The sequence below is a fragment of the Chanos chanos genome, chromosome 8 (assembly GCF_902362185.1).
Source record: "Chanos chanos chromosome 8, fChaCha1.1, whole genome shotgun sequence".
Taxonomy (NCBI): domain Eukaryota; kingdom Metazoa; phylum Chordata; class Actinopteri; order Gonorynchiformes; family Chanidae; genus Chanos; species Chanos chanos.
The window spans coordinates 11,368,262-11,393,832 of record NC_044502.1 but is presented as its reverse complement, the minus strand read 5'-3'; the positions used below and the strand labels follow the sequence as shown (position 1 = coordinate 11,393,832).

The 25,571-nt window shown below is 42.6% G+C and overlaps 3 protein-coding genes and 2 non-coding genes across 6 annotated transcripts; 1 reads left to right on the top strand and 4 right to left on the bottom strand.

Annotated features, from left to right (window-relative positions):
* Window positions 1-500: 500 nt before the first annotated feature.
* Window positions 501-10,940, bottom strand: srp68 (signal recognition particle 68). Its single transcript, XM_030781380.1, has 16 exons — window positions 10,853-10,940; window positions 10,220-10,286; window positions 10,011-10,124; window positions 9,414-9,609; window positions 9,207-9,289; window positions 8,909-9,018; window positions 8,710-8,792; window positions 7,001-7,141; window positions 3,623-3,721; window positions 3,367-3,431; window positions 3,050-3,203; window positions 2,848-2,942; window positions 2,071-2,200; window positions 1,865-1,940; window positions 1,614-1,666; window positions 501-963 (listed from the first exon to the last, which is right to left on the bottom strand). Exons 1-16 carry the CDS (start codon window positions 10,938-10,940, stop codon window positions 736-738), a joined length of 1,782 nt encoding a protein of 593 aa, XP_030637240.1. The 3' UTR covers window positions 501-735.
* Window positions 10,941-11,876: 936 nt separating this feature from the next.
* trnar-ccu (transfer RNA arginine (anticodon CCU)) lies at window positions 11,877-11,949 on the top strand. The gene has a single exon. It is a non-coding gene; the product is annotated as a tRNA-Arg (tRNA).
* A 463-nt stretch (window positions 11,950-12,412) lies between these two features.
* On the bottom strand, window positions 12,413-15,817 carry rpsa (ribosomal protein SA). Its single transcript, XM_030781119.1, has 8 exons — window positions 15,763-15,817; window positions 14,745-14,916; window positions 14,342-14,460; window positions 13,512-13,757; window positions 13,276-13,404; window positions 12,858-13,026; window positions 12,692-12,733; window positions 12,413-12,574 (listed from the first exon to the last, which is right to left on the bottom strand). The coding sequence occupies exons 2-8, from the start codon at window positions 14,875-14,877 to the stop codon at window positions 12,480-12,482; spliced, it is 933 nt and encodes a 310-aa protein (XP_030636979.1). The 5' UTR covers window positions 14,878-14,916; window positions 15,763-15,817; the 3' UTR covers window positions 12,413-12,479.
* On the bottom strand, window positions 13,936-14,075 carry LOC115819885 (small nucleolar RNA SNORA62/SNORA6 family). The gene has a single exon (XR_004025556.1). It is a non-coding gene; the product is annotated as a small nucleolar RNA SNORA62/SNORA6 family (small nucleolar RNA).
* A 3,210-nt stretch (window positions 15,818-19,027) lies between the features above and the next one.
* Window positions 19,028-24,424, bottom strand: slc25a38b (solute carrier family 25 member 38b). 2 transcript variants are annotated; one of them, XM_030783297.1, is made up of 7 exons: window positions 24,347-24,424; window positions 22,331-22,455; window positions 21,646-21,730; window positions 21,062-21,241; window positions 20,194-20,362; window positions 19,766-19,932; window positions 19,028-19,275 (listed from the first exon to the last, which is right to left on the bottom strand). In XM_030783297.1, the coding sequence occupies exons 1-7, from the start codon at window positions 24,359-24,361 to the stop codon at window positions 19,153-19,155; spliced, it is 864 nt and encodes a 287-aa protein (XP_030639157.1). In that variant the 5' UTR covers window positions 24,362-24,424; the 3' UTR covers window positions 19,028-19,152. The 2 variants fall into 2 exon arrangements, with proteins under 2 accessions (XP_030639157.1, XP_030639156.1); XM_030783296.1 differs by lacking the exon at window positions 24,347-24,424 and adding an exon at window positions 23,286-23,336.
* Between the last annotated feature and the right edge of the window lie 1,147 nt (window positions 24,425-25,571).

Here is a 25,571-nt window from a genome sequence, read left to right as displayed (position 1 = left end):
CCATTTATTGTAGTCATCCATATTCTGAAAGGTTTTTGTTAAGTGTTTGTTTTCTACCTCCAGTGGTAAAAAAAAAAAATGCCTGGATGTTCTTGTGATCATTTCTATTGTCCAAGACTAAAACTGATAACTTATGCTGTGAAACCATGCAAGGCGGTGAGTGTGTTGGTTGTCATAGTGTCAGAGATCAACTCCAGATCATTTCTGAACCATTACAATCTAAAAAAAAAAAAAAAATTAAATTCCTAAATTGACTGGCTTAGGACAAGATGTACTGACTGCAAGGGTAGCGTTAATGTCACAGTTCTGATAAGAGTTAAAAGAACCCTGTGTCACTGTATCTTGACACTGTGTCTCCAAACTCAAGTTCTTGTTGCACATGAGACGATTCCTACAAACCCTACAACAGATCCATTTTCCTCCTGTCCACTGACTTCAAACTTAGTTAGATGAAGGCGCTTCAGAGTTCAAGATAAAATGGAAACAAAAAGAAAAAAAAAAAAAAAAAAAAAAACAAAGATACTAAATCATTTATGTTCCCTCTGTATGGGACAAGGTTGAGGGGGCGGGGGTTGGGTTGGATTGACTACTGCATGGACTAATAACCACCAGGCTTGGTCTCTAGAATCGGACAGATCTAAAGGACTGACTGAAGGTCAGAGTCTGGAGAAGGCCGGTGCTCAGTGGCTCCCTCATGCAGTCAGGCAGGCCCGCGAGTGGGCGGGGGTCCGAGCTCTAGCTGCCGAAGCCAAAGATGCCCTTGATGTAGCCTGTCAGGCCGCCCTTGCCCTTCTGCTCCACCTTGTCGTCCAGAGGCGGGAAGGCCACATGGTTGAGAGCCAAGTCAAAGAAGAGTGGCTTGCAGGGGATTGGCTGGAACTCTGGTGGGAACTGCACCAGATTGGGCTGTTTTCCTACAAGGGTGGGGTCTAGGTGAAAAGCTTCCAGTCGTTCAGACAAGGGCTGAGGAGACAGGGGAAAAAAAAAAAAAAAAAAAAGACAGACAAGAAGAATTCGTAAATGAAAAAGCTTAAACGATGTGTTTTTTTTCCCTCAGTGCAACTTCTCACCCTCGCAGCTAACCTAGGATTGGAATGCACACACAGCACTCTCCCTTTACAATACAACTCTTTGTGTCTGACAGAAATCGCCTAAAACACTCAACTGTTAGTTGAGCACGTGTGCACCATTCTGCCCTGCAACATTCCACTCTGACATTCCCAGTGCCCTCCACCCCATCCCCGCGACAGAGAGTAGGATCAGGTCTCCTTGCAGCTTAAACAGTGCCGTACAGAAATGAACTGCAGTAGAACCAGCAGAAAGCTACAGTTACAGATTTAGAATGTATATTTTTGCCCTTTCTCAAATCCTACTAAATTGCTTAACTATGTTAATTGGGTAAATTGCGGTATCCCTATGTAGAAATTATTGAGGTTGTGTATTTGCTTCTTGTCCACCAATCACATGGATAAGTCCACTATCAGCTGACCGTCTAGAAGCAACTATATGTGATATGAAACAAAGGAAGTCAGCTTCCCGGGAATAAACGCACTGTAATCAGTCCTGAAAATCATGAACTTATAGAACTTCCGTGAGAATTCTTAGTATGTTACCTTGTTGTCTTTCACTTGTTGCTGAGCAGGTACTTCGGCCACATCCTCCGTGTCTAAAATGCAAACAGAACCTGAATGAACCCTGGACCAGTATAACATACGTAACAGCATTTGCTGACAATACTTACGGGGGAAGTCACATGTCAAAACAGAAGTAAATTATCCAACTCAGAGACGTGGGCTAATAGCCAGGGCCTCATGTAACGGAAACAAAATGGCGGCCAATGCTAAAGACAAATTGTCATATGTACCTAAAATGGCAGCTGCTTGCAGGGAATATTTCTCAGCGCTGACCTCAGCAATCAACTCCTGGACATCAGGTAGGTCCTGCAGATGAAGCAAATACGATAAGAAATGAATACTTCCATGTCTGCTGCAAAAACAATGTGTCCCTTATATTGTTGGAGGACGGTCAGGGGTCAGGTTATTCCTGAATGGGTTTGATGGAGACTCCAACCTTAAGACTGTTGGTGAGGCTCTTGGCTTTGGACTGGACCTCACGAGCGTATTTGAGCACTCTTTCATAGAGAACCAGGGCCTCACTCCACTTCTTGACCAGCACATAAGACTGAGCAATAAAGAAGCACCTAGAAAGCAATGCGAAAACAGTACAAAAGGATTACTGGCACTGCTTAATAATCAATACAGAATAAATAAGAGATGATGAACATAAAGACTCAAAGATTGAGGCGGAGAATAAGACTAAAAAGCTTTTCTAAATGGACAGAAAGTGGCCTGGGGAACATATTAGTCCTTAAGGTGTGCACAGTTTCAAAGACTCTAGAACATTCTAGCAGTTTTGCTGCATGAACAGTGATGCAGTAACTGAGGAGTAAAAAAAAGAAAAAAATTATCAAAAATGCAAACTCTCTAGATATGCGGGGAAAGAGCTGTTAAAGAATTCATCGGACTGAGAAACAAGGACAGAGATCGGAATCAGGGTTTAGGAGGGAAGCGGAATGCCGATCTTGAGATCTGAGATTAATGCAGGTTAAGGTCAATGAAACTTGAACATGTAAAGTGTTTAGACATAATCTTCTGTACAGATGCCTCCTGGTTGAGGATTACGTGTAAAATCAAAATCATTTCTCCGGATTAAGCCACTCAATTTAGCTGCAGTTCACAGTCTTGGTGGAACGTCGACTGTGTTTGATGGACCGCCCGTCCTCGAATCAACACAAACACGCGTACAAACAGGCAAACAAACGCACAAACACACAAGAACAGCCAATACCTGTAAGCTTTGTACACCAAGGTTTTCAGAGCCACCTCCTTCTGGAAGGTGTGGTCCTCCTCAAGACCCTGGAGGGCTGATAACTCAGCCAGGCTCTGCAGAGAAAACGAGGAGAGTGATAAAGTCAAGAAATCTGAATGAAGCATTTTCCAACACAAGAGATATTTTTTCAAACGACTTTAAATGAATTGCTGCTCGGTACCTGCAGGATGATGTCATAGAGACGGATGAGATCCTGAGGCCGCGGGCTCCTCTTGGTCTCGTCCGTCTGGGGCTCCTTTAGCTTGGCCTGCAGTACGCGGGCCATACTCTCATTCCTCTTCACCACTGTCCACAGTTTGATGTAGGTCAGGTAGCTACGCAAGACGCAAATGTAGATTAGCAGCTTGTACGCTAGCTAGCTGGAGTTAGCCCTGGTATGATTTAATCTGGCTCATGAATGTCATTTTTTGTGTTTCATTCACATATTAACGTGTGGATAAGAAACGCGTTCATACACGCGCTACTAAACGAACAAACCTGTGTAGATACTGCAGATTGGAGACCTTCCCACTGTCAGCATCCACAGTCCTCTCTCTCTGTTTCTGTTGTACAGAGAGAACACAAAGATGTTTTACACTCATCAAGGCTTTGTGGGATATTTGTCAGTAATTCCTTTTAGTTATGTTGATCAAGTGTGTGTTCATATTTTTTTCACAGACTGCTCAAAGAGCAAGCTGACTACAGGGTTTATGCAAGAAAAATCAAGGTGTACAACAGAAATTTGTTCCCGTACCACGTCTATGCGCAGTTCCTCCCTCACGGCCTGGATGGTGTCTCGGCACTCGGCCAGAAGGGATTCGTACAGACGCTCCTTGGTTTCCTCATTGGCTGCCTGGAATGATGGAACAAAATGACCTCAAGTTAGTTCAAAGAGAATTCAGCTACACTCTCCACAGCATCTAATACACTAATTCTGGAGGTCTCTCATTAGTGTGGACAAAATGGGTGAAAAATCACTTTTGAATTTCTTTTGAGGCCTCTCTTGCCATTCAGCTTTCTTGCCACTCATTCCTAATGACAAGTGGTCCATATTTATTCACTAAAGCTGTAATTTTTTGATAACATAGCCCAAGCCCTCACAAATCAGCAAAGCCAATCAGATATCAGAGCTCAGACATATGAGGCGTGTTGCCCTGGTAACAAAACCCCTAAAGGTTTAAAAGACATGTTCAGTGCTGGCTCCCGGCAGCAGGGCACTTTAAGAAGTCCGAGGTCAAGATGTTAGCAGTCACATGATGGGTGTAACTCCATGACATGTAAGTGCCGAAAATGAGAAGGAAAGAGAAGATCCTTACGGCATAAGACCATGACATTTCACCTTTTGGGACCACCTTTTTTTTTTTTTTTTTTTAAGTACCCAAAGCAACCCTTAATAACAATGGCTACTTAAAGGCATGTCAAAATCAAAATCATCTGTAAAAAAAAGTTTTATTAACTGTTCATGAAGGCAGTATGCAGTGAAAACTGTCCATAGCCAAGGAAATTTGCATAGGATTGTGGTAAACAGGCTTCACGTAATTTTATCACGGAACAGAGTGACCATTCACCCTTTCGACAAGCAACATCGCTGATGAAGGACAATAAACTAAGTGAAATGTCGTGCGCTTAACAAACATTTAGACGAAGTATCACACTTCATTGTACCGCAACAAACACAGGAAAGATGCGTATAGCCAACTTGTCTAAAAGAAGCTATGTGACTGAGCAGGTTTCCTAGGCATTCGTGCATGGTCAAAGCATCTACAATTACAGAACCACTGTGTCAAACCGAGACATCTGTTTGCATTTCTGCACCTCAAGAGCCAAACAACGAGCTCATTTCCCATAGCTGTAATACTCGATACTGGTTAACCAGCGAGAAGAGTTAATACTGTTTAAGAGTTAATATGGCTTAACTCACATAAGTGTCTGTAATGCTGAAATGAATTCAACTGATTTGAAGTGTTTTAGCTGATCGCTGAAATCAAAACCCCAACTCACAAGATTCCAGACTTTGTTTTCTTTTCAGTGATCGTGTTGTCATAACTGTAGTAACACTGAGGCTAGTCTAAGAGTCTGAGTGAAATATTACACGCAGTGCATAGCTACAATAACACAACGATTCTTCATAAACTCGAGCGTGTTAATGCTAACACATGTTACATCCTTCAGTAACTGAAGATATCCAAGATACTCAAAGTGATTCATCGCAAGCAGAGGCAACGCAAACTGGGTAATAAGTGCTTACAGACAATTCTAATACTTGAAATATATCTAAATAATCGTCACCAGCGCTAAAACTTCCCTAACGCGGGGTTTGCATGATTTCTTTGTGGAGATTTTAAGTCTTACGAAATGTTTGTTTGACAGCTACACCTACAGCAGAAAAGACACAATGTTGGAAAAATACAAATGTACCTGGCTTACACTAATTGGAAAGACAATTCTCTGAGATTCTTTTGAACACACACACACACACACACCCGTCTGGTTTGCCTCGAACCTACGGCAACACCTTGGCAACGCCTTGTTGGAGAGTTGGGCTGGAGGAACCAGTTCTGCCACGGAGTCAGAGAAGAATGAAGAAGGGAAATGATAGAGGGAGAGACCCAGATCAAAAAAAAAAAAAAAAAATCTGCAACGGTCTTTTCACTCTTATGGCAAGAGTATGCGAAGCAGCTAGTAAATCAAGCCAAGGGTTTCATTTGGCAGAAGATGAATGAGCATGAAAGGGCTGAGTGTTTTAGATGTTGGGGCTGTATGTACAGCCCATCCCCAACATCAAAAAAAAAAAAACCACACGCTGCTCTTCACTAGCTTGTCTGTGACAGATTAGGCGCTTCATGTCACGGACCTGGGATTAAAGTGAGGCAATTATCATCTGAGAGCAAAGGCCTGAACATGGGCGCGGTCTGGTCTGAGAAACACCAAATATCATGAGAGGCAGATTAAATGATCGCTGGGGGGGGGGGGACACAAACGAACATTTGCCAGTGCTTAAAATTACAAAGCCCGAGTTATCTTTTCTTTAAGTATAAAACAAAAGAACTATCTGGGAAAAAAAAACCTAGGGGAAAAAAAAAACAAAATAAGGTTTCAGAGGGCGTCAAACCATTTACTGTATGATGCGTTGACAGTGATTTATTTTTTTTTCTAGGCTATTAATATGTACTGAACCCAACCATATACGGGGTTTTAATAAGTACGGTAGCTTGGTGAGTACCACATACTCAGACTTGATTTGCTTACACACTTTGTTATTAGGTAAGCAGGTCTAGTGAACCGGAAGGGTGTGGGCTTAATGCTTTTGAGATGTTTAGAATGCAGTCTGGTTGCAATGGGACTGCATGCTCCAAGCGTGACTCGTTCCTCACCGTGAGGTGTGGAAGGGGTGTGACGGACACTAACTTTAGGCATGCGTTTGGTTGCTTCATTTACACAACCACACAGCTGTCTCACAGTCTTATCCTGGCCAGAGAGCTCCCTCCATCGGAAATAAAGGAACAGGTTTGAGGTTTGATATGATTTGAGTAGAGGTTGGTGTTAGTTTGGTGTGCATTCAGGTGATATTATGCTGCAGGGCATTATGTTGCATAGCAACAGAGTTAACATAAGCTGTAGCCAAATGTTAGCTAGCTTTCTGAGTAGTTATCACAGCCAATGCAAGCTCTCGTGAGACTAGTGTTGGTGAAAACTAAGTGAAGTAACCCAACTCCACATTTTTGGCATTTATTTTTTGTCTGAGAGATTTTAAGCTAAATAGCATTAACAACATTGTTCATGATATCCTTGGCTGGTAGGAAAAAGATTGTCCATCTGGAAAGATGGCATGTTATGGTTTGGAAATTGAGTGTTTTTGATGGAAATAAAACACACAAGAACTCCAAAACTGACGTCTCTGGTCAAAAAACTGTCTATAGCACCGACAAATATCAAAGCACAATGGCCCCAGTTTTCAAAAGGGGTGAAGTTGCCCTTTATGTCCATCTAATAATGCGCACACAAGCTACTCCATAATCAAAACTTTACGCCCATTGCTTTCATTTGGCTGGAGGTTTCTGGAAGTTTTCATTTATCTGTTTTTAATGAAAATATCACATAGTACAATGTCTTGAACTCTGCGTTCACTGACCTGTGCAATGGCCGCTTCATTGTCTGCCAGGCCCAGGAGGAAAATGCGGGCTTTGTCTATCTTGACGGGCACTATGCGCCCGCGCCATTCCACCTCACTCATGGTGGCTGCCTGCTTGGCACGGGTCTGAGTGATCAGAGCCTGAAAAAGATGAAACACATACATTTCTTACAGAACATTTCTTACAAGAGCATATTTCCTGTGCACCATGGCAACAAGATATTTCTCTGGTTCAAAAAGTCATTCATTAAATTTAAGGTGTTATTCCATTTTTTCCGAGAAACTGCCACTTGTTTTAAGACAACAGTACAGTACATTACAGTACAATGCATTGTTTTGGAAGAGTAAAGTAATTACTGTGGCACTAGAAACACCCGTCAGCTTGTGTTTCCTTACGTTTTTAAGTAGGGCTGCCCCCTAATAGTCGACTAAACCATTAGTCAATGAGAAGAGTTTTGGTCGACCAAGTTTTCATTGGTCGGTTACTCAATCCCCAGAAGGAAAAAAAAAAAAAAAAAAACTCCATTCGGGAAGTGCCCCTTGTCATTTAAAAAGTTGTGAGACTTGGTCGGGCAGGAAATCATCCAAAGAGTGAGATCATTTCGAGCATGTAAAGAAGACCCCAAGAAGGTGACAAGCAAACTCTGCATGCAAAGATTCGCCTATCATTCATCAACCTAAAACATGACTTCTCATCTGAAAAATGTAAGAAGCCTGATACGACAGACTATTAGGGCCAGACTAACAGGGAAAAAAATTCTGCGGTTTCGGGAATATTACAAGAATAAAGTCGCAATTTTACAAGAAAAAAGTCATTATATTACGAGAATAAAAGCCTGATTTTAGGCTATGAGTTATTTTAGAGGGGAAATATCAGAAGAGCAGTCTGTCGCTTGCATTAAAATGAGGAACATGGAGCATCTTGTGAGCTTATACTTTAGCATAGGCTAAAGTATATAACGAAATACTTAAATACTGTTGGCACATCAGCACAAGTTGCCAGAAGCAGGCTCTAATACTCCTTTGTAACCTATGTTATTATTCTATTATGCTAAATAATTAATTGCCTAATTGTGTAGCAACCTGGGAGTCCCCGTTGTATGTTGCTGCCACTCAAATACTTCAATCCCTATACTTTACCATGGTGTATACAGTTTAAGAGCAAACAGGATATTGGCCATTTTTAAGAATTTGTGTACGTCAGGTAGTTACAAAAGTGAGCTTTTGCCGTTAGCATCGTTAACAGACGGCTCGCTTCATGCATGCACTTGTAAAATTTATATTTTAAAGGTTCATTATCACGGTTTTGTATTTCTCTGTAATGTGGCACAGTGCTAACAATGTTACTTATAACGTTTTCAGTCCTGGAACGCAAACCATTTTCTGATGTCCCCAAAAAATACACATATAAATAATTAAATTATTATCATAAACATGCGACAACTAGTCCACTAATGGCTTGAACTAACGACTAATAGTCGACTAGGAAAATCTTTGGCAGCCCAAGTTTTAAGATACTATCCCCTCCAGGCTTACTCATTACAGCACAGGAAGTTGAAGGTCACACTGATTTGAAGTCAGTGTGATGCACTTATTGTAAGTCGCTTTGGCTAAAAGCATCTGCCAAATACCAAATTGTAAATTCTAAGTCAAATAATATGAAGTATAAATAAGTATCAGAAATAAGTCATGATGAAATGACTCCTGACCTCCAGTTTTTCAGCCATCATGCCTCCTCCCCCTCCTGCACTCAGCCTCATCTGCATCAGGTCGTTGATAGCATTTTGGTCGCCTAGAAACCAAGCAGAGAGAAAGGCCACTTGTGTGTGTGGGCGTTGAGAGTAACAGCAAATCTGGAACTTTAAACGCTGACACGTTTATTAGCGCGGCAGTATAAATCGTACGTACCAATGTTGTAAGCACAGTAGCGGAGGTTGGGCGAGATCTCTTCCACTCTCTGGTGATAAAGTACAGCTTGCTCTTCCGTAAAAGCACTGGCCAACTTCTCATAGATTGTTCTGAGGGTCATTTTAACAGATGTTAAAGCCAAGTAAAACACATAGGGTTGCTTATCTTGAAGTACAACCTAAATGAATGTGTGTGGTGTGAGATGGTCTTCCTTCCGTATGATGTTATAGTTTCATCAGAAAAAAAAAAAAAACGACACAGCGCAATTTATTTGGATTTCGAAAGGTAATAAGCTCACTTGCACTTGTTGAAGGCCTCCATAGCAGGCTTCCACTGCTGTAGCTCAAAGTAGACCATTCCTGTTAGATAGGCAGTATAAGCCTGCAAAGGTGTTTCAAAAACAGATTACACATTTTGTCTATGTGGTAATCAGGGACACTCTGAATAGACAAAACAGATAAGAAATGTGCTTTTATGTTCACTCTTATCAAATTTCCAGTGGTACCTGAGCCTCTAGTTTGGTTTTGGCATCTACACGGGGGCTCTCACACAAGCGCTCCAGCTGTTCTCCGTGCTTGGCGGCCTTGCGCAGACGGGAAAGCAGGTGGAAACGCTTCCGTGGCTCTGTGTTAGCCTCCTGTTTCAGCTGCATGGCATAACTCCACGCCCGCTCCGCCTCCATCAAGACCAGCAGGAGGTACCTTGTGTCCAGCGAAGAAGAGAAAATGTTTGCACGTGTGCAAGAGCGAGAAAGGTTGGGATGAACTGAAAGACGCAGAATCCTTAGCTGATAAGTGGACCAGAGTCTCAGCTACTGACAAAGTCTGGGTTTATTGTCATGGGACGTACAGAGAGCGAGCAGAATCAGTAAGAAACAAGTAGCACACGCGTAATACATTATTACACAATTAACAATCGAAAATTCATTAAACCTATTATACAAAAGTCGTCTTTGGATTGTATAAGTTATTGTGCAAAATGTAATGGACGATTTTCCATAGTGTGACACTTGTACAAAAAGTGTATAAGTGAGGCGTGCACTGACTTGAGGAACAAATAACTGCTCATGGTGTTATCACTACAGAAACTTAAAACTGCCTACCTGTTGTCAGAGACCATCTCCACCGTCACTTTTTTCCCAGTAAACTTGTGACGATTACCCATTTTAAAGCCCAAGGTTTTCCGTAGACGACGTAGCCGACGAGAGCAATAACCCCTACGGACATGTGAAGACACCGTTACAGATGTTTTGTTGCGCTACCTATACCTCATTCAATAACATACGTATCTGTACCAGAATTCGCATTTCACCTGTATCGCTGGTAATCGCCATGCCGTAGTCCGTGCTGTTGCTGAGAATCCTTAATTATCTGGAGAACTGCAAGTGAGCGCTAAGGAAACGTTTTAATGTCATGCAAAATTTCATTCAATCACCACAACTCCAACTAGAAGTCATATAAAGGCGTCTTGACTGTGAAAAAATTACGATCGAAGCAATCCAAAGTGAGATTTAATGGATTTACTATATTCGCACTATATTACAATTGTCGCATAAATGCCTACATCCAGTGTCAATTATTCAAGAAAGTCAATAAGCAACACTACACACGGGTAGGCTACGCGTTTAGCCTTATAACTACAGCTGACTACATTTAGCTGGCAATATAAACAACTTCATGTAATTTAGACCAGAGATTTAAGGGACTACATCATTGAACCATTCGAATAACATCGTGCACTAATCAATCACGCTGCAGCGTGTTTAGATATCTTTACCATTGAAAAGTGCTAGTGACACGTAAGCTTACCGCTACAGCTAATCGTGTAGACCACTATGCTAGCTAATGCTTTCGGTATGCTAAACCCCAAAAATCCAATCACACAGGATGTAACGCTGTTCTCGTTACGATTAAGTTTGAGCCATCACATTAACACTCAGGATACTTTCCAACCCAAGTCCTGCATCCGAGGAATTCTCTTTATTTTCATCTCCGGATGTCATTTTAACTTCGTTATGCTTCTCTGCGGCCATCTCTACACTAGCACGCGTCTGACAAGTTGGGTAAACTGGACAGCGGTGACGAATTTCCAAGATGGCTATTGAAGTGATTACTTTCAAAATAAAAGCTACAAAAGTCGATAGGCTCTTATCTTAAAATGCTTCAACGATCACGAGGCAGAGGTAGAGACATAAACTAATTTACTCTTGTAGAGAATGACATATTTATATCACCACGAAAAGTCTTTACCACTTTTGTCGGAATTATTAAATGAATGATATCAATAGTGGTATAGCTTTGGGTACAGGTCATTATAATTATAGTCACCATAAGAAACAGAGACTGATCTGCAATCATCTAAAATCATGGACTGTAATTTGGGAATTATGCTATTACCACTGGAAATATATTAATAAGAGAACATTATAGTTGTGCCACCAAAATCGAAACCGTAAAATTCCTAGATGCCATAATTTTTGCTGTAACTTTTAATTTGGAAAATCTATGAGGGATACAAATTTTTCACGTGATCACATATACCGACATCGATTGGGGCAACCTATTTTACCGATCTTTATAGATGTGGAAGACCCTGCGTATAGTCTGCAGTCCAGAGTATGCGTGTTGCATCCAGGGAGCAATTAGGTCAATAAGGAAATTCGTTACAATTGATCGATTCAGAGGGTCGTAAGCAATAAAGATAAATATGAACACTGACTTATCTGATGACCTGCAAAGGTAATTCATTTCGCGAGTTTAGCAAGAATATCAACTGAGATAACAGTTCATTAACCTGATCACCGTACTGTTGCCAGTGGATGGTAAACTGAATTGTGGGCATGCGGAAACATCCTAAAATATATAAAGGTGATGACAGATTTCTGTCATTCGAATATTTCCAGGGAACAAATAAACCATTGATCGGCAAAGAAAATGACTTGGTCACTGAGCACATTACTCCACACAAAGCCCCAGTGGCCTAATGGATAAGGCACTGGCCTCCTAAGCCAGGGATTGTGGGTTCGAGTCCCATCTGGGGTGAAACGTTTTTAACTGAGTAGTACATGATAGATTGTTTGAGGAACCAGAGTTTAGAATGAAGTGCAAAAGTGATGAACTTAGCATCTGTAGGAATTCCATGAAGCAATGTATCATAATTCTGTCAGTTTCAAGGCTCTCCCAAAGTCAAGACCTGACTGAACTTGTTCGCAAATTACAAGAAAGCTCTACCTTGGTTTCAACTTCACTCTTCTGGCAAGGTGCACTGCACAATCTTATTTTTCCTAAGTGCAAAAGGTAAAGGTAAAGTCTTAAAGGTAAAGTATGGCCCTGTTCATCTCATTTACCATTGACGGCATAATTCCCAGCAAAATATGAATGGTGAATGCAATGAGTGCAAGAGACACGAGTTTGAGCATATGGGTTGTCCTCTACTAAACAGAGATGCTCAGTACATATTCCAGTCATATCCACCCTTTGATAAAATAAGAATCACCACACAGACTTAAACAATCAGCCAAGTTTTATTGACTCCATAGCAATGCACAAGACTCTGGGTTTTCATACACTGTTTAGGACCAGTCGGCGCTGGAACCACCCCAGTCTCCAGTCTGTGCTGTTGGGGCAGCTGACCAGTCATCTGTGGCTGGCTGGGCGCTCCAGTCCTCTGTAAAAAAAAAAAACGAAACGGAAAGTTTGAATTAAAATTCAAAACCTTAAGAGCCCTTAAGTGTTCAATTTTTTTTTTTTACCAACTCATCATTTATATGTTGACTAAACTCACCAGAATAGACTTCGGTTGTTGGAGCAGCCTTGGGGGGAGCAGCTGCAAAAGCAAAAGTACTTCATTAGGGTTGTCCTACAACATCACGTCACAAATGATAACTCTGTGCTACTGTCAAGTACTGTGCTTGTGCTCCGACAGATATCCCGACACACAAGTGACTTACCATCGATGCCAGCGGGGAACTGCTGGATAGGAACAGAGGGCACCTGCACTCCCTCAGACCAGTCAGCCACCTCAGGCTGGGCGAAGTCGGCCACGGGAGCGGTCCACTCGCCCTGGAACTCCTCCTTACCAACGGCCTTCTCGGCAGCGGCCTGCTCCTCCTTCTCAATCTAGATTAACAGCAGAGAATGCCATGAGAGGGAGTATTTAGATTAATGTGCGTACTGTGCAGTCCAAATAGGATTGGTCCCAAACAGGCATAGGAAAAGATGTACTTGTTGCATTTGAAAAGTCACAATGCACAATACGGCCAAATTTTAAGAGCTGAATTATATGAATCTGTGGAGGGGGGGGAAAAAAATCTAGTGCTACAGGTTTGGGAGTGTGATGTTTGAGATATTCAAGGGGCACTGCTTTACCTCCTCAGGATCTCTGTAGAAGTACAGATCAGGCATGACCTCCCAGGGGTGCTCCCTGGAGATGGTGCCCCTCATCCTCAGCACCTCCCTGGCCAGCATCCACCACATCAGACCCACAGAGTGGTGTCCCTGCAACATAAAACCTGCCATTAGTCTAGGGTCTACAATGAGCTAAACTCAAAACGTATTTGATTGGTAAAGCTGAGTTGCCATTGGTTTCTTGTTAATGACTGTACCTTGTTGTTGCATGGGATGGCAATATCCACGTATCTGAGGGGAGAGTCGGTGTTGCAGAGGGCAATGGTGGGAATGTTGACGTATGAGGCCTCAGTCAGGGGCTGGTGATCGGCACGGGGGTCCGTGACGATGAGAAGGCGGGGCTCCCGGAAAGCAGCCTGGATCTGATTGGTGAAGGTTCCGGGGGTGAAGCGACCAGCAAAGGTTGTGGCTCCAGTAGCAGAGGCATATTTCAACACTGCCCTCTGAAAGGAACAAGGCACGGTCAAGCTTAATGGAGTCTGTTTGCTTTAACCATTCAACGAAATTTCTAACCACTAAATATTGTGGACAGGTACTGCTTCAGGAAATGTGTTGTGGTTCTCAACACATGGTGTCCAACCTTATAAATATCAGAAAACGTCTTAAAATACCGACAGCATTAAGTGTGGCTCAGGTCACTATCAAACCCCAATCATTGGGCAGAAGCCCTAATGGTGTCAGCGAAAACCCAGCCAAATTGCTCTAGCACACTTCCGACACCTATACACCAACAATGGTGTCAGGTTTTAACAATGTGCAACAACTTTAAACAGGTGCAAATTTTCAATAGTTATTGCATTTCTGCCTTTATAAAACATCAGAACAAAGCTCCTGAATTATTCTACTTGTTTGCAAAGTTAACCTGAACACTCAGTTTACTAAAGTCCCTCTGTAAGCCAAACAAACAGTCTTGGAATGTAATGTGGAATGTAATGATTGTTTGCCAAAATATACAACTTGATCTATGTGACAGATACTAATCAAAAGGCTGATGTATTTAATTAGCTGCTGTGTGAGAGTCAGTTACCTGGCCAGTGTTCCTGGAGGAGATGACGCAAACATCAGCTGGATTCTCAATGGCAACAATAGCACGAGCAGCCAGCAGCAGCTTCTCCCAGGTCTTCTTAAGATTGATAATGTACACGCCTGTGAAGAGAATTCAACAAACATGAATACTGCTAGTCTCAGACCAAAAACTCCTGTAGATTAGACTCCCTGGAATTTTTTTTTTTTTAGAAGATGACATTCTGAAAGACAAGACCACTCTAAGCAATCTGACTAAGCAATCAGAATGTGAAAGCATCCAACACTGTCTCTCTAATGCCAAAAATCAACATCAGCCATTGGCAAATACCCTGTATCTAGAGGTTTGCTTTGAGAACCATGTTATTCACATAGACTGGGAGTTTCACAGATCTTAACCTCCTTACCGTCACTCTTTCTCTTGTAGACGTACTGCTCCATCTGGAAGTCCAGGTTGGTACCTCCAAGATGGGTTCCTGCGGCCAGGAACTTCAGCACATCCTCCTCCTTCATTTGAAGGACATCTAGACCTCCGGACATCGTGACCACTTTCCCTGCGTAACGAGTTTAGTGGGAGAGCTGAAAGGAAAAATAGAGTAAGACTCTAATAAATGACACTGAATCCAAACGGTAAAGATCTCTGTATGACATGTGGCAATGTTAACTGATAGCCACTTGATCAAGCGAAACTGAACAACAGAAATGAGCATCTTGTTCAAAAATTACGACTGTTACATTTAAGAGGTACGCATTTAATGTACTGCCCATATCTTTCCATGTTCACATGTGGCTCAGGTCACTATCAAACCCCAGTCATGGGACAAAAGCCCTCATGGTGTTAGCGAAAACCCGGCCGGGTCACTCTAGCACACGTCCGGTCCCAAACACCGACATCAGTGCCGGGCTTGAATTGTGTGCTTAAGAAACGGTTTACTGCAGAACTAGTGCAAACGGACTAAAAATGGTTCGTAGGAGCACAAAAGCATCAGCTTCTACACCCGACAATCAAACAATTTGAGCACAGCTACCGTTACCTGCCATAGTAGAAACTGCATGCAACGAGCAACACGGTAAATACGACTTGTTCGTGACTAGATTCGATAAGCTTGGAAGATGACCGATCATACGGTATTAGCTTTTCAAGACACAGATAAGTTACCAGTGAGCAAACTACATACGCACCGACTGTCAGGTCTTCCTCTCTACCGGCTAGAAAAACTACATGAGTTGGCACATGGGGAGAGGATTGCTAACTAGCAAGGTTTCAGGCCTACTCATCACGAAAAGGAAAATGTAAACAATACTTATTTTGTTTAGGGCCACACATAGAGAAAGAGGTGAGTTCTGACATAGGAGCACAATATCAACCTTAAAACTCACAATTTCTAAGCTTAAAATCAATATTTGACATTCTATTCGACTTACCACGAGACAACGCCGTATGGAGTTCTGTACCTCACGGCAAAAAGAGGGCGGTAAGGGGAAATGACGCAATATATATAGGCAATTGTCCACCAATCAGACGTAACGTCTAGCCATGCAACCCCTCCCCTTTGCTGTATGAAGCGCGCTACACATAGACCAACTACTGCCGCCAACTGTATTGGAGGATTGGTGGGGTTTTATTGGGGTATGATACTGAATAATGCTAATATTAATACTGAATTTTATAATAGGATACTGGATGACGATAAATATTGAATTTTATAAAGTTGGACAACGGAAAAGTATGAAAGTGAACAGTGACATAGATTATTAGTGCCTTCAAATTGTTTGGGCTTCCAGTGTGAAAGCGGTATGACAGATTATTTTTTAACCCAGTGATGTGCACATGCAGCATGTTTTTCGATTTCAACATTTATTGTAATTACTTTATAATGAAGGCATAGTAAAATATTTAATTTATACATATAGATACCGATGAAAATAATGAGGAATTGTGAGGGAATTAGAGCACAACTATCAACACAACCTGTTTACTTCTTGTAATCGTTATCTCACAAAACAGGTTTTAGAAGAAAGAACAAATGCGAGATTCGAAGATTGAAGCTCAGTAGATGGCGTTCAAAGTACAGTAAAAGCCCTCAGTCACACGGTCTTTTCTGCCCGAGGAAACTGTACAGCAAAGAGCATTTTGTTAAACCAAGTGACCCTTGGTCGTTTAATAGAGCTAATGAGAAAGCTTATCCTTCCAAATAATAAAATTCCTCTCTGTTAATTGCAGTCTTGACACATGTTATGGTTTGGATCATTTTGATTGGTCTGAATGTGGTGGAATCATTCCATGTTGTGTTCAAACAGGAGATAAATTAGGACAGGAGAGTTAAGCTCAAAACATCACAAAGTCAACAGCAGTCTTAATGCTGTTGAAGTTGCCCTCAAAATCCCACACAGTAGCTGTTCAGCTGGGACATTCTGGCACAATTTTCACAGTTTTCTTTTATTAAAACTCCCTTATCCTTAACTCTGCATGTCTGGCAGAAAAGTGCAAAACTCCACCAGTAAGTAGTGCTCAGGGATCAGGGGAGCGTTGAGGCATACCAACACTATCTGACTGAAAAATGTTGACTACAAGTAATCTGCTCCAAGAACAAGCCTTACTTCGCTGACAGTGACAGTCTTTTTCTACCTGAGGGTATAGGATTCCTTGCAGAGCCCTGCACTGATATCACATGTGCACAGTTTCCAGTGTCTGACACGACATAAAAATTCAGTTAGGTAGGTTTGTATAGTATGAATCAGTCCAGTAACAGTGTCCTTGTACAGACTGGAGTATCTCTCTAAACTGTCGAGAACCCTCTTTGTCTCTGCTAGACGCTGGCTGGCCCGAAGTTCTGCTGAGGACACGCTGGGACCAACTGTCACTGTATGTGGCATCAGAAGCATTCAGTGCTGAGGAAAGCAAGAGTGTAGGAGAGGACACCTACAAAACAAAAACTTCAAAACACTACAGCACTAAAAATGCAAAAGTAAAATGAGTCCAACCGAATGTTTTTTCTTACGTTCAGTGCTGGTTTCCCTCTCTATTTCAATGTATTACTGCAGCACACTCTTTCACAAGTGTTTACACCAGACATAATTCAGATGTTTCGGGTTGTTTATCAAAAAGGGAGCAAATTTATTATTAACATATAAACAAAACAGGCACAGAATGTTGTCTGAGTAAAATTTCCACTCACACAGACAATATTTACAATAGTAAAACAATACTGGGGAGAGAATACTGATCAGTATGACTCAAGGCAAATGTCCAGTTTCTTCAAACAGCACAGAGTGTGTGGCATGGTTCAAATGTGCAGTAAAATCACACGGTGAGAGCATGAGGTTCCACAACAATATCAACCAACTATGAATGGAAGAAACTCCACTTTTTTCTTTTTTTAAAGTGCACTCACAAATAATGAGGTGTAAGATATGTGCAACAAAGCCACCCGCAACCCACTTCAAATATACATATAATGTTACTGTGTAAGGGACAGCCCATCATAGTTCAGTTCTATAATATTTGGCTTTATCTTTCAAAAGAGCTGTAGATCTCTCCAAAATTACACAATGTTTAGTGTACATCATCGTTAAGTAAATATATAGTCAGTATTTTATTGAGTTACCTCGTACATAAATAACATTTTCAATATGACCGAGCTCTTTCCAAGCTTAAGAGCGAAAATGACACAAACTTTTGATCTGTGTTCATGGGCAAATCACCAACGCAAAACAAAAATGCAACTGGAGCTAGACAAACACAAAGGCAGATGGGAAATATAGTTCATACAGTTAAGTGCAACGCAGGACCACTGATGACTCTGGAGTGGCAGACAATTAGAATGACCTTATCAATGACTGACTATATTACAGCGCTCTGATTCCTGTGTAGTAATCTGTGCAAAATAAATATCATAATAACCCACTGCTACTCTGTCCTTGTTATATAGTACCTTAAATAATATCCTAGCATTAGCCTTAACTATACTCCTTTAACAAATAATAGGTGTGGTCTAAAAAGCATAACCAATATTTGTGATACGTATGAATAGTTACACAGAAATAGAGCACTACATTAAATTTGACTCAAAAATGCATCCAGTGTATTGTAGTGCAATTTTGATGCACTGGTATATCTCTCTATTGAAGCTGACCAAAACATTAGGTTTCAAACAAATGTGGCTTTGCAAAGCCATGTTGCATCGCATTAAGACGCACCAGTGCAGGTGTATAGTTCAGCCTGTGTGTATCAGAATCACATTAGTCTCACTGCAGTAATCTGATTGTCTGAGCATGTTAGCTGTACGTAAACCAGTTTTGTTCTAGTAGAAAAACCATGCTGTTTTGCCATTTGTTTAATGTAAGGAAGTTCAGATGTGTTGATTTATCCATCTCCTGGTGGGTTGGCAAATATATTGACTTCTCCCTCCCCCCTAGGAGTGTTTTTTTTTTTTTATTATTCTCAGTCGGAGCAAAAGGAGTGCATTTGGCATTGTCTCCCTGGCCACTGCCAGAGTGACGCAGTGACTCAACAGCTACAGGTGGAGTTATTCACATGAAGGAATGTCACTATTTCCAAGGGAGTGGCAAGGCAGAAATTTGTTACATTTTGAATGCACGCGCACACACACACACACACAATTCTATTCACACTCACCTCCACCATTTGTCAAACAGCACCCCCTCTACAAAAACCTACTTTACTTTCATCCAGTCCTAAAGCAAAGCAAACATTTTTCCTCATATCCAGTCCACTCTGTGACCATGCACTGGCCTCTTCCACGTGTCTGGTGAGAAACATCGCCCATTCTCCGCACGATCCGTGACTTGTCTTCATGACTTGAGCCCCATGCGAGCCATCAGCTGTTCATACACAGTCCAGGCCATAGCCGCCATAAGGGTCCTCCTCAAGGAGCGAGGCACAGCACCCCTAAAAAACCCACGCAGACCATGCTCCTGAGAGAGAGAGAGAGAGAGAGAGAGAGAGAAGCCAAAAAAACAAGAAAAGAGCCAAAGGTTAAAGTTTGTAAGATTATAGTAACATCTGAACAGACAGGGTTAAGAATAAGAGAAGTGTTGAACCTGACGGTCTTATCATGGCAGTCACAAAGAAAGCTTCACGGCTCTGGGGCCACGATTCGCATTAAGCAACACTGTAAACCTATTGCGTGTTGCCATTTGTTTCATGGTATTCAAGGCCGATAACAGCAACAGTTCTCTGAGAAAAAGCTGAGTTGTAATCGGCGCAGACAGAAATGCTACCGGATTTCATCTCCACCCGACAAAGCTTTTCTCCAAGCGCCCTTTCGGTCCGGTTCGTTTTCTTTTAAAATCGCGAGAAAATCCAACAAGTTGAAAACTCTCAAAACTGGGCGCAGCGAAAAGTGCTTTTAATAAAGGTTCACCTTTGACCTAGACTCTCTGAGCCAATGAGAAAGAGACTTACTGCGTAAACGAAGCGGACTGCGTCGACGGTCTTGGGGTAGAGGTGCGGGCTCACTTGCATGTGCGTCTTGACCACGTCCGCTGGCTGGGTGGCCAGGGAGGCCAGGACGCCTGCCACCACGCCGCAGCAGAAATTTACCACAGGCGCAAAGGATGACGAGCTGATCTCTGAGGAGGGGCGCGACAAGAACGGACTTGAGCATTGACATTAAACGCTACCGGCGAATTTTACCGTACCGCAGAATAACAAGATAACTGGACGACAACATAGTGACAACACTTTGGTTAAACATTTACCGGAACACAACAGCTTCCCACTGCATTTTTTGAAAATCTAATCAGCTTTGGTATTTATTCTTACAAATAAGTCCAGACTGCTGGTTGTACTCTAGCCAAAAAAAAAAAGGTATCTATCAGTGTGGTACTGACCCTGCGGTATGGTTTTCTTGGCCTGGCTGTAGAACATGACGTAGATGCCTGAGAAGGGGGCGTCTCTGAGTAACGTGGCTGTGAGGCCAGAGTACAGGGCTCGAGGTCCCTCTGTCTCACACACACTCTTCAAGGCTCCCGCCACACTCACGTAGTCATACCGCCCACTCTGATAATAAAACACACACAATTCATATCTGTGTAATGTCCCTCTGTCTCACACACACTCTTCAAGGCTCCCGCCACACTCACGTAGTCATACCGCCCACTCTGATAATAAAACACACACAATTCATATCTGTGTAATGTCCCTCTGTCTCACACACACTCTTCAAGGCTCCCGCCACACTCACGTAGCTATACCGCCCACTCTGATAATAAAACACACACAATTCATATCTGTGTAATGTCCCTCTGTCTCACACACACTCTTCAAGGCTCCCGCCACACTCACGTAGCTATACCGCCCACTCTGATAATAAAACACACACAATTCATATCCGTACGATTTCCTCAAACGGTTACAATTATGAATCATGTCGGTGGACGGGATGCAGAAAACATCCTCTAAGCCAGTGAGTCTCAGCTCCAGTCCTGAGGGCCCCCTGTCCTCCACGTCTTTGTTTTAACTCTTCATTATCAAAGCTCATCGAGCTAATCAAGGGCTTAGATGATGAATTAATCAGTGAAATCGGGTGGGTCAGTCCTGAGTTAAAACAAAGACGCGCGGGACAGCGGGCCCCCTGGACCGGAGTTCAGAATCGCCGCTCTAGGCAATGACACTGATGGGTACTCAAAAACTGTGCTTACGTGCATGCTAGACAGCGAGAGAGACAAAAAAAGAGAGAGAGGGAGAGAAAGTCCTCACCTCAAAACGGGTCTTTATGACAGTGACAGGCAGCATGGCCACCCCTGCCACACACCTGGCCCCGGCTCCCAGCAGGACAGCCTCCCCAGCGTTTGGAGCCCGATCCTGAAAGAAGTGCTGCTTCAGCGAGTAGAAGGTGCTGAAGTAGATGCCAACACCGGGGATGCAGCGCATAAATGACTACGGAAAGGGACGGAAAACGCTGGTTAGCAGTCATTTAGTCTGAGGAGAGAAAAAAGCTTAACCAAGTAAGCACGTGCAGAAGTGCAACTGTGGAAAATACTGAAATAAAATAAAGAAGAACATACCAAGATTGTTTTCTGACTGACAGCTTTAAATCATTATAACTGTGTGGAGGTTTAATATTAATGATATATATATATATATAAAAAAAAAACAACAACACACAAATAAACTTGTGTTTCCTGTAACTAGAGGCAGAGACTGATGTACAGACTGTGTTGGTTTTGCCTCCCTGTCTAACTCTGCCTGACTTGACTCTTGTTGGCTTCAGTGCTGACAAAAAAAGGAATAAAGTATTTACTTTGGGAATTCAAAAACACTGTGTACCAACTGCCACTCACCGGAGAGACTCCCTTCCAAAGACCCAGCAACTTCTCAGTCCGTATGACGCTCACAAAAACGGTCATCATTCCCACCTTAGGAGCGCTAAGAAAGAGGAGAAACCGGGTTACAACAGCCAAGCGCCCGTGAGGGCCACAGAAAGGGGGAGGGGGGTTGTCAGACACATCTCACTGTAGTACTGCCAAACAAATAGACAGCACAGTTACATAAACAAAACAAAACCCTGCCAGACACACTCACGCCGACACACACACACACACACACACTTTCTCAATAATGACAGCAAACAAACACAAGAGCCAGTCTTTACCATTCATGCTGGTGTGAAAAAGAACGTCCATATTATGAAAATCAACAAACCCCCCCAGATGGTTTTGGAGTATGTGTCACACTCAGAGAGTCACAAGTGAAGGGGCCCGTAATTAAACGCTTCTTCGTAAAGAACCGTTTTAGACTGCACAAAACCTTCCAAATTTAGCCCAAACCCCCCCACCCTTTTTTTTTTTAAACCGCACGTACTAATCAGCTCTTGTCTGCGGATTTGAACAGAGGAACGGAACACTGAGCCGTCTCTGAACGCAGCACATTTCGTTTCATTTGGGATGAGATGAGAAACAGAACCGCTCTGAGAGCGTCAAGGAGAAGACAAAGAGGGAACTCTTAAGCGCCTGGCTGGCGTCTTACCCCGGGTGCATGTTGTTTTGCAGGGTCTGCAGGCGTGTCTTGACCAGGTCCAAAGGCTGGAAGAGCAGTGTGGAACAGGTGCCACTCAGCGACCCACACATGAAGGCTTTGAGAGCAGGGTGAGCCTTGGGGGGGGGTGGGGGGGGGGTGGAGAGAGAGGCACAGTAGAATTAGACAAAAAACAATTTGAGTATGTTTGGAGAATGGTGACTAGTACGGGAGATGTGCTCTAGGGGGCAAGCTATATTTAATGATGAAGACAGTTAGAGCGACTAAGAATGTCAACATACTGTGCGTTGTTCACAAACAACGGAGCTGAAGACAAAGCATTATATGACACCACTGACAACGACGACAACAACAACAACAACAACAACGACCAAAGACACTAAGCATCCATCCATTTAAAAAAAAAAAAAAAAGGCATACAAGGATGGACAAAAAAAAAAGAAAACGCCTTCAAATCGAGACCAGGCTTTCTGGTGACTTCACACAGCTGTGATGGCAAACCAATTACACTGTATTATTTGCATAATTACAGATGCAAATCCAGAAAGGCACCGTTAACCTAGCCACCCCACTCACACACACACACACACACACACACACAGACACAAACATGATGGAGATAATCACAGACAGTCTCCCTCACGCATGGAGATGAGCTGTCAGTCCGGATCACTCTTGGATCCGCGCTTATCAGTATTTACACGCTCGAGAGAGGGAAACACTCGACTACAACCTGTATGCAGCCACGAAACAAAAACGACATCGCACAAGGAAACACAGACACGTTACGGATGTGTAGATATGCTGTCGACCACAGATGCCGCATAGAATGGATGTACACGGGGACGTCACTGTACACAAGTGCCCACGCGCTCATCACTGTACGAAAAAAGAACACACACACACACACACACTGACACGCCAAGCCACGGGCTATTCGCCCTACCTTCCCCAGGGCGCCGGGCGATTTGGTTTGTGTGTCCTTTTGCTCTTGCATTTCTCTGTTTCACCTCGCCCTCTCTCCCTCTTTCAGTGCTGCTATGAACAGCATATTAGAGTATAAGCCTCCATCTCTACCCCTTCTTTCTCTCTCTCTCTCTCTTTAAACACACGATGCCTACCTCTCTCGCCCCTCCCTCTCTCTCTCTCTCTCTCTCCTCCACAGCGGAAGCTTAATCCATAAGCTTCTATGCTTTTTTATCACGGCTCTCTTGTTCGTGCACTCTCTGGCTAACACTCTCCCTCTCTTACCACAGACACATACACACACTATAGGCCCCCCTCCCACCCCGCTCCGAAACGCTGTTTGCCAGATCACGTCTTTTTCAAATGCCATGAGTCATGCAGTTGCCGAGAGGGTGTGTGTTAGAGAATATGGGTCACTCTGTGTGTGTGTGTGTGTGTGTGTGTGTGTGATGTTGGTCTGCACAAAAAGCAGCGGGGGAATTAATAACTTGCAAATTTGTGAACATCCCCATCTCACAAAACTGGGTTAAGCATTATACTCTAGTCACTTTCTGTCTTTATATCAATACTGCTTTTTTTTTGGACAATAGATTTCACCCACACATTACAGGACCTCATCTCACAACACGTTCAACCTATTTTGATGTGTCCTCAACCCTGCAGTGCAACATCAGAACACCATGGCAACAGCCATTTTCCATAAGGCCCTGACGACAGTGACCAATGAGAGAATAGCTGGTGTATATTTTAACTCCGCCCACTTTGATGTCTCTTGAGGTTTGAGTAAGTATTGGTAAAGTTCTAAGACACTTTAGGTATAAGTACAAAATGCAGACACAAACAACTTTGAACTAGGCATGACCTCAACACATCATTGTCAGTTCTTATATTCTATGTCACATTGGCCCTAAACAAGGACCAATGTGACATAGAATGCATCAAACTTTTGAATGAAACTCACATGTGATAGAGATTTAAAGAAACAATCAGATACAAGACTTCTAAGCCAAATACAATTGCCACTGAGGAAAGCTAACTCACCAGTGCAACCTCCATAGTCTTTGAGGATGATGAGGTTGATGCAGTTGAATCTTGGGGTGACGAAGAGCTCAACTGCTTTGCCTCGGTCTGCTCTCTTGCCGTCTTGCTATTGAGAGCTGACAATTTTTTTTTTCTTTTCCAACTGCAGGAGGGAAAATGTGGACCGTAAATATTATACAGCTTAATCTGCGCAGCTAAAATAACGGGGAAAAAACGGGTTGTGTATGTGAGCGGATGCATGACAAGCGCAATCAATCCTTTTCAAATAATCAGTAGTTCATGGATTGTTATTGCAGCAAAGATCAATAAATAAAGGATTTAAAAACGAACTTGCATGAACGTAAGGCTACATACAAAACAAAGCAAATCTGCCATGCAATTATGTTACAGTTTTAAAGAAACACTCGTACCTAAGTCATTTGTATACTTCAGAACATCAATAAGCGGCCACAACCCAAGCTTACCTGATTCAAATGCAGATTAAGGACCAAAAATGATCTGAGCACGCATTAGGTCCAGCATCATGTCGCTACAACGTTTTCTCGAAACGTCAAACTCAGTGGCCGTCCTTGTGATGCACATCCAAGAGACACGTTTGGCTGGTCACATTTCACTGTCTTTCTAGACAGATAAGAGTTAAAAAAGTATTACACGTATATCCTGAAGTAACATTTGCTTTCAACATTCTGAATTGGCTACCCTAGCTGGAGGGTAGCCGGCTGCTTAGTTCAATTTTAGCACTTTAGTAACAAACACCGAAAGTTAGCTTAGCTAGTTTAGCTAACATACATTGGATCTATGACACAGTATTAAAAAGCCTCGTGTAAGATGTCTTAGTCAGGCTGTTAAAAAGAACAAACTTTTATGGATCACAATGAGAAATCTAATCACAGTTTTGACTGTAATGGCATTACTTGATAAGGCTGACGCAATGTAACGTTACCAAGGTGGTCCTTGCTAGGTGCTAGCTATCTTAAACAAGCCCAAAGACACAACGTTATGATCTGAAACTTTTGGGAACGATGTCTACCTCAGGTTTTCTGTTTTGTTATTGAGTGCTGCTATCTCTCCTCATGCGGTACTTGACTTTGTAAATGCTAAACAAGTAGGTTGCCGGTAATTCCGTGTATACGCGTGTCTTCGCCCAAAATGTAAATTACACAAGCAAGACTAAAGTCAATGTGAGGTTGGGTAGAGTGGAGGTAGTTCCAAGAACCGCTGATCG

Excerpts from the sequence above, each read along its gene's own strand:
- srp68 (XM_030781380.1), bottom strand. The coding sequence starts at position 10,940 with ATGGCCGCAGAGAAGCATAACGAAGTTAAAATGACATCCGGAGATGAA. Across the intron at positions 8,793-8,908 it reads CTACTGTGCTTACAACATTG|GCGACCAAAATGCTATCAAC; the intron begins GTACGTACGATT and ends CTTGGTTTCTAG. Across the intron at positions 2,943-3,049 it reads TCTATGACATCATCCTGCAG|AGCCTGGCTGAGTTATCAGC; the intron begins GTACCGAGCAGC and ends TTTTCTCTGCAG.
- rpsa (XM_030781119.1), bottom strand. The coding sequence starts at position 14,877 with ATGTCCGGAGGTCTAGATGTCCTTCAAATGAAGGAGGAGGATGTGCTG. Across the intron at positions 13,758-14,341 it reads CCTCCAGGAACACTGGCCAG|AGGGCAGTGTTGAAATATGC; the intron begins GTAACTGACTCT and ends TGTTCCTTTCAG. Across the intron at positions 12,734-12,857 it reads GTTCCCCGCTGGCATCGATG|CTGCTCCCCCCAAGGCTGCT; the intron begins GTAAGTCACTTG and ends TTGCTTTTGCAG.
- slc25a38b (XM_030783296.1), bottom strand. The coding sequence starts at position 23,336 with ATGCAAGAGCAAAAGGACACACAAACCAAATCGCCCGGCGCCCTGGGG. Across the intron at positions 20,363-21,061 it reads TCATAAAGACCCGTTTTGAG|AGTGGGCGGTATGACTACGT; the intron begins GTGAGGACTTTC and ends TTTTATTATCAG. Across the intron at positions 19,276-19,765 it reads CAGTCCGCTTCGTTTACGCA|GAGCATGGTCTGCGTGGGTT; the intron begins GTAAGTCTCTTT and ends TCTCTCTCTCAG.